This window comes from Gracilinanus agilis, chromosome 3, assembly GCF_016433145.1.
Source record: "Gracilinanus agilis isolate LMUSP501 chromosome 3, AgileGrace, whole genome shotgun sequence".
Lineage (NCBI taxonomy): Eukaryota > Metazoa > Chordata > Mammalia > Didelphimorphia > Didelphidae > Gracilinanus > Gracilinanus agilis.
The window spans coordinates 211,710,057-211,717,967 of record NC_058132.1 but is presented as its reverse complement, the minus strand read 5'-3'; the positions used below and the strand labels follow the sequence as shown (position 1 = coordinate 211,717,967).

Genomic DNA, 7,911 nt, shown 5'->3' with positions numbered 1-7,911 from the left:
AACTTACTCCCCATGATGTGATAGATTTAATACTCCTTTCCCACCCTGCCTATATCACTTCAGTCTATGGGAAGAGGAAGGAGATTCAGTTCATGTTTCATCTTCTTTCCCATAGAATACAATCCAAGTTCTTTGTCCCAAATCACCTCAGGCTCAAGTCCAATTCACTCTGATTTTTCAGGACTTCTGAGTCACTTGGCTGCTGAAATAGTACACATGCAATCTTGGCTCCAAGTCATTGTGATGGTTCAAACTCACAAGTCCAATGGGGATTTCTGACATCTGAAATTTAGAAGAACAAATGAAACAGAAGAGAAACAAAGACCCCCAGTTTCATTTCTTGGAGTTGGGAAGAGGGATCATAGGAAGGAAGTCCAATTCATGGCTTTATGGCTATGAGTAAAAGGGCATCTTCATCCTTTGTATGAAACAGGAAAGAAGAGCAGAAAAAAAAAATTTTATGAAAAAGACCCTGTGCCAGAAAGAAAGAGAGCAACTAATTCAATCTTCCAATTTAAAAGATACAAGCAATCAAAGGAGAATATTGCACTGTCATCATAAGAAATGGAGAGTGTCTCCATTTTAGGAGAACTAGGCATGCCCAGGCAAGCCTAGGCAATGCTAAAATCTGAGTTTTAGTGCTGGAAGGGATCTTAGTGATCACTTAGTCTAACTCCTTTAATTTTTTCAAATGAGTGAACTGGGCCTCAGAGAGGATATATACTTCATCAATGGTCACTTAGGGAAGGAATGAACAAATGAGCAAATGAAGGAACAGATGAATGAAGGAACAAAGGAACAAAGGAAGAGAGGAACAGAGGAAAGAAGGTAAAGTAAGAGGGAGGAATGGAGGGAGGAAAGGAGTTAGGGAAGGAGAGAGAGGGAGGGAACAGAAAATTTATTAAGCATCTACTATGAGCCAAACCAAAGTGCTAAGCACTTCACAGAAATACTCTCATTCCATCCTGAAAAGCTTGAGAGTTAAAAGGTATTATTATCACCAATTTTTAATCGAGGAAACTGAGGCAAGAAGCAAGTAAATGACTTGCCAAAGGTGACACAGCTTATATCTGAGGCTAGCTTTGAGTTCTTTCTGACTCCAGAATCACCACTATATCCACTATGCCATCCAATTTCCAGTCAAATATCTTTGTAGTGACACAATCACAATAACATAATGTAAATAATCTTCCCAAGGCATGAGTCTGATGATGTCAACCCATAGTCTCTTTTTACTTCTGTGATATGATACAAATTAAGCAACCAATCATTTAAGACACAATAAAATTTGACTTCAGTATGCCTTCCTAGGTTTGTTTCATGTTACTCCCTTTCATGAATTCTACATTCTTTTCACACTAGTCTGTTATTGTTCCCTGAACTTGACTTTTCACCCCCTACTATCTTCTTGCAAATGATGGCCAGAACTCTATTCTCTTTCCTGAATTCCAGTCTCACATCAACAACTAACTCTTGAACATCTCAAACTGAATGTTCCACACATTCCCCAACATAACAAAAATGGAACTTATTATTTTTTCCTTGTAAATCCTTTCCTATTTCAAATTTACCTATTACTATGTACAACCACTTTCTCAGTCACTCAGACTTGCCATCTCAAAGTCATCTTTGACTCCTCACTTACATTTATAGCACATATTCAATATGCTATCAAGTCTTGCCATATCTACTTTCAAATCAAGGTTCCTACTGTAAGATAATATAAGTAATGGGGTCACCATGGATATTAAAATCAACTATGAGGTTTGTGGGAACACTCTCTGGGATGTAAGAGAGACTATAACTAAACACTGAAGCCTTGTACAGCTACACCACTCCCAACTGGAAAAATAACAACCAACTGTCACTCTGGCCAGAGGCCTTGAATTAACTGACAAGGTAACAAGGTGAAACTGGGTTTTAATTAGAAACAACTAAAAGGAAGGATAGGAATGACTACTCTAAAATCTTAACACCTAATAACAAAACCCAAAGGGACAAGGAAGGACTTATTCACTACACTAATTTAAGCTATCTAACTAATAGGGCCCAAGGAGCTATACTGGAGTCTCTGGGTTTCTGGTTTCTGCCTCAAACCTGGAACCTGCCAGGTTTGAGTACAGCTGGGGCTTTTGTGGCTTTGGGATTTCTCAGTGCAATCCACTGATGATGTCTGGATGTCAGGAGCTACAGTTGTCTCAGGAACTAAGCAGTAAGGGTTTTGCTTGAAGCACTGTCCTCTTCTCTTGTTCTTTCCTTAAATGCCACACCACACAGGATCCCAGGGGAAAACAGGATGCAAGGTGTCCTTTGCTCTGAGTTCTCCCAGGCTGGCAACAGTTTTTGCCTACCACTAATGGAGTCCACACACAGCACACAGATAGACTTCCTCCTCCTTCATTCCAACCTGGAATTCCCAGCTCCAGCTCCTTCCTGCTAGGTACTTCCTAATCAATATATAATCAATACCTAATAACTAGCTAATCTAATCTTACTCATAACACTACTTCTATTCTCTCCAGCCACAGAAATACCAGGCTGGTTCAAGCTTTTATCACTGCATATCAAGAATACTGGAAGAGCTTTCTAGTTGCTTCCATTTTCTCCTCAATTCCCTCAAATCTTTCTTCTCAGCTGACAAAGTGATTATTGCTGAAGAGCAAGTTTTACCATGTCACCCTCCTACTCAATAAACTCTAGTGCTTCCCTCTTTCCTCCAGAATCAAATATAAAATATTTTGTTTGCAATATAAAACCCTTTGCAATTTCAACCTTTTTTCTACCTTTTCAGTATTCTTATATTTTATTCTCCTCCAAATACTCTATAATCCAGCAATACCTGCCTCTTTACTTATCCTGGCCCAGTGCACACCATCTACCAATTCCAAGTCTTCTCACCAGTTTTCCCCTATTCGTGGATTGCCCTTCCTCCCCAACTCTGCTTCTGAGTAGTCCTTACTTGCTTCAAAACTCAGCTCAAAACCCACCAGTTGTAAAAGGCCTATTCCAGTCTATATCTAGACTATTCTACTCCTCTCCACTGTTGTTACCTTCCAATTGAGATTGCCTTCTATTTACTGGTATATCTTGTATGGAGCATATGACATGTTCAGAGAAAACTAGCAGCTCTCGTCTGAGCGCCTGTCAAACCCATCTCAGGTCTTCTCATCCATTTTTGGTGTCTACCTTTCACCCCTCTCTGACATGTACCCTCAAGAAGCTGTAACATATGCAGCAGCCACACACATCCCATCCCGCCCCAAGTAAAACCATTTCCTCAGGTAGGCTAAACCAGGTTGAGCATGGCCAACAGGTCTCAAATTTGTCAGTGTTAGAGGAATAAGCATTCTAAGCATGTGAAGATATCCCTTGGCAGAATGGGCAGATAAGAAACAGATGCTTCAGATGCCAAAGTCATCCACTGCATCGTAGACAAACATTGGTCATCATTACTTTTGTCCTGCTACTGGACTTTGATAAGGCTGACAATTTTTTACAACTCTGCCTCAGTTAAATCCAATTCACTCCCAAGTCAAGACATCATAGCCACTGTCCCTCTTTGAAACAAAGGGCAAACAATGAACAACAATATATCTATATGTACATGATTATTTGCTTTTTGTTTCCCATATTAGAATGACATTCTCAATGGCATGTAAACCTTTTATTGTTTCAGAACTTAGCAAAATGCCTGGAACATAGTAAATGCTTGTTTCTTGACTGATCGTCTGATGGACAGACTCTGAGAGAGGGGACTTCTGAATTTGAGGTTGAATTCAAGACTAGAGAGCAGAGTAAAAGATTGTTGTTGCTGTCCATATAAAGAAAGGTATGGTGGCATCAGCCAACCCAAGAAAAATAGATCATATACTGTCATACAAAAATAATAATATTTTAATCCATGACTCAGGCTTTTTATGGAACTCTGTTAGAACGAACTTTGAACTAATGCACAGAAGTTGCAGACGCCAATTTTTAACACGATATTAGGAAAACATTCCTAACTTTTGGAATGATCTAGAAATGGACTGTATTTCCTCACATAAGAGTTTCCTCACTGAAAGCCTTCAATGAAGATAATCATTGTCAGGCTTATTCAAGAATATGTTTAATGGTATGTGGTAGTTGCCAGTTCTAGGTTTTCAATGACTTCACTGTTACAAAAGCTGTTCTACTTATATTTGATTACCTGATTCAAGGTACTATTTCTTAGCAGTGCCATGCTATCAGACCCAGACACTATTTAATCCTATAACAGCTCAACCATTCCCCCTAGCTTAAGTCCTATGAGGCTCAAATGACAATTTTTAAAAATAAAATGCTTTTCAAACTTTAAAAGGCAATTATTTTATTATTATTATTATTATCAATCATTATTAGCAATTTTATTATTGATAGTTATCACCAATTTTATTGATCATATTTTGGTAATTATTAGCACTTTTACTATTGATAAAGTTTTTAATAATTATTATTAGCAATTGTTAACCCTGGAAAGGAGGTTTAAAGATCAACTAAGACCTCCAATGAGAATGTGGAAATTTAAGCTTAGCATCATGAGGAATAGCTCCTAATTGTCTTTGATATGGAAGCATCTCCAATATTTAATATAGAAACACTTGATCTTAATTTTCATTTTATATCAGTAGAGGAGGAGAAAGACAAATCAGTTTGTACATCATCTAGTGACCTCCCTATGTTCCCCAATCAGCTTCTTCAATGCTCCCTTGACATCTTTATTTCTAAGGGTATAGATTGTGGGATTAAGCATGGGGGTGACAACGTTGCCAAAGATTTGAACAGGAGTGACTAGCACTTCACTCAGAGATGGCTGGGTGTAGATGAGGGCACAGGGTCCAAAAAACAGCGTGACAACAGAAATGTGAGATACACAAGTGGATGCTGCCTTGCGCCTGCCCTCAACTGAATGCATCTTCAGGATAGCAATCACAATGCGGATGTAGGAAGCCAAAATAAGGAGGAAGCAGATCATGCCCACAAGACCAACATTGGTAAAGCTCACTGTCTCAATGGTAAGGGTATTGCCGCAGGCTAACTTGACCACGGGGAAGATGTCACAGAAGAAGTAATCCACTACATTGGAACCACAGTAGGGCAGCTGGAAAGTTAGTGTGGTGAGGATAGTGGCATGGAAAGAGGTGATGAACCAGGTCGCAGCAGCCAGAACAGCACATACCCGGCGGTTCATGATGATGGTGTAACGTAATGGGTGGCAGATGGCAGCAAATCTGTCATAGGCCATCACAGTATACAGCAGACACTCAGTACTGCCCAAGAAGTGATAGAAGAAGACTTGGGACATACAACCACCCAAAGAAATGACTTGATTCCTCACAAGAAGGTTTGCCAACATCTTGGGAGTACTGACTGAGGAGAAGCCAATATCTAGAACAGATAAATTACACAGGAAGAAATACATAGGAGTGTGGAGGCGGGAATCAGACATCACTGCCACAAGGATGAGAAGGTTCCCCAGCAGGGTACAAAGGTAGAAGATCAAGAAGACAATGAAGAGCACTTGTTCCTGCCCTTCTGTGTGTGGAATGCCAAGGAGGATGAACTCAGTCACTACAGTGTGGTTCTTTATCTCCATAGACATCAGATTTGTTCCTATACAAGGGTCATAAAAAAATAACAGTGAACAAATGAATCAAGATTCTCAATTCTCTGATTCTTTCTGAATTTTCCTTCCATCTGATATGGGAGAGTTTAGTAGATGACCAGAGAAAGTATACACGTAAAGGAGGGAGCACTAACCCCAGGCAGACGTAAGGAAACTCTGAACCTAACCTCTGCAAATAACCCCAGAAAGATATAAAGGAGAGATCTGCTTCTGGATGGGTTGATCATTGGTATTGATACTTGAGAAGATTATGGGTGAGAATGAGAGAACAACAGGAAATTAGCCATTGACCTAATACTATGGAGTTTGCCCAATCTGATTTGCAGGCACTAGAGCCATTTGACAGGAGATTCTGCTAGTTCAAAAGATCCCAACCAAAAGAATTCAGTCTTGATTGAGCGACTAGCAAGAGAGTAGTCCCTGTCACAACCTTTGCTCTCACTCTCCTTTTGGTTTCTCTATTTCCTAATAAAATGGGAGTAAAAGCCAGGGAAATATTCTTCCACTCTCTGCCTGTATAGCACTAAACCATACTCAAGGAATGCATTGCCAGTGATGGAAACCTCCTCTCCCTACCAACCAGAATGTACAAAATTAGACAAGAAGTAGTTGTTTTTTGGAAATTATTAGAATTCTTGAATTTTTAATTCAAGGTAATCCATTGTTTTAGCTTCCTGTTGCCCCTTTTAAAAGACAACAGCTGTAGTTAATTTAAGAAATTTAAAAACTAAGTATTTCCATGTAATATATGTGTGTATATGTTTATATTATATGCATATAATATATAGTTTACATTACATATACAAAAATATGTACAATATATATTACAATGGAAAAACCACAGAGCTTGAAGACATAGGTCCTGAATTTGAGTACCTGCTTTTCCATTTATTAACTCTGGTCCTCACTTTTTCCACCTCTAAATCAATGGATTTGGACTATATGATTCTTCTACCTCTAAGATTCTGTGAAAACATTTGTTTTGTCTGAGAATGTCAAGTCCAACTTTCAGTAAAGAAGTCTCAGAGTAATTCACATGTGTACCCTTGAAAATATCTGAATGGCCTTCAAATTATAGACAATACTAAAGGTAAGCCAACGCCATCCCTCAACACTACATCCAGGATTGAATACACATTTGCAATATAAAAAACAAAACAAATAGCTTCTCTTAATGTGAACTAGTCCATAAAAGAAGGCATAGAGAGATGGTCACACTAGAAAAAATTAAAGGAAATTAGTAATGTGTAATTACCCTTTCTGAACAAAATCTACCTAAATGTACTAAGTTTGAGGCCAGCCTATTTATCCTTGGGCAATAGTCGCTGCCCTTCTCATTAAAGGCTATCCTCATTTCCACCTACTTCTATGAATAATTCTTATGCTTCCAAAGAAATGGCTTTTCTAGTTAAAGGACTAAGGGTATCCTCCTTTCTAAGATGACTCCTTCTCCTATCTTGCCCAGCTTCAGAGAGGGATGTGGTTTGACTTCCCTACATTTATCTGAAAGGTATTACTTCATAACAGTAAAGGTAAGGAATTATCCCATTGTTCATTACCATATAATAAACTAGCCATGCCAATTAGTCCATCTTATTCTTTTAAGAATTTGCCATTGGAGATAAACGATCAATGCCTTGTTTTATTTTTCTCCTCTTCTGGCTTTTCCAAACTATGTACAAGGTTGAAATTCAAATTTCACCTCATAGGTTCTTTTCTTAAACCTTGTAAAACAGAGACTCTGAACTTTGATATTTATTTCAGGTGAGCTGCTGACTTATCCCTGCAAAATGTCTCAGTCCTTCAAATAAGTCCATACATTGAAGAGGCAGGTTTTCAAAACAGGGAATATCTGAGAAATGAAACTCTCACAATGTTTGCCAACTTGGAAAACCCAAAATAGGGCTTGTGTTTTTTTCTTTGTTAATTGTCTTGTCTTAAGAAATGAGAAAGAAAATATTTATAATGCAATGGAAAGTTAATTATTAAACTTTTACCAGACCATCTCTGGAACTAAGTAATACAGCTATTATTATCCCTATTTTAGAGATTAGGAAATGGCTTCAGAAAAGTAAAGAGCCTAGCTCATAATCACATGACAAGTAAGAATCAAAAGCAGGAAATACCCACTGTTCTGTCCTTACTCCAAGTCCATGTCTCTTTCCATGACAACATCTTGCCCCTCACACGAAGTTGGGATTATGTGTTGTCACAATATATCAGTGTTAAGTACACACAGACATATGTAAATGTTCCACTAGCTTTTC

General features: G+C 38.4%; 1 protein-coding gene across 1 annotated transcript; it reads right to left on the bottom strand.

Moving 5' to 3' along the window:
• Positions 1-4,678: 4,678 nt before the first annotated feature.
• Positions 4,679-5,614, bottom strand: LOC123239117 (olfactory receptor 958-like). The gene has a single exon (XM_044666391.1). It carries the CDS (start codon positions 5,612-5,614, stop codon positions 4,679-4,681), a length of 936 nt encoding a protein of 311 aa, XP_044522326.1.
• Between the last annotated feature and the right edge of the window lie 2,297 nt (positions 5,615-7,911).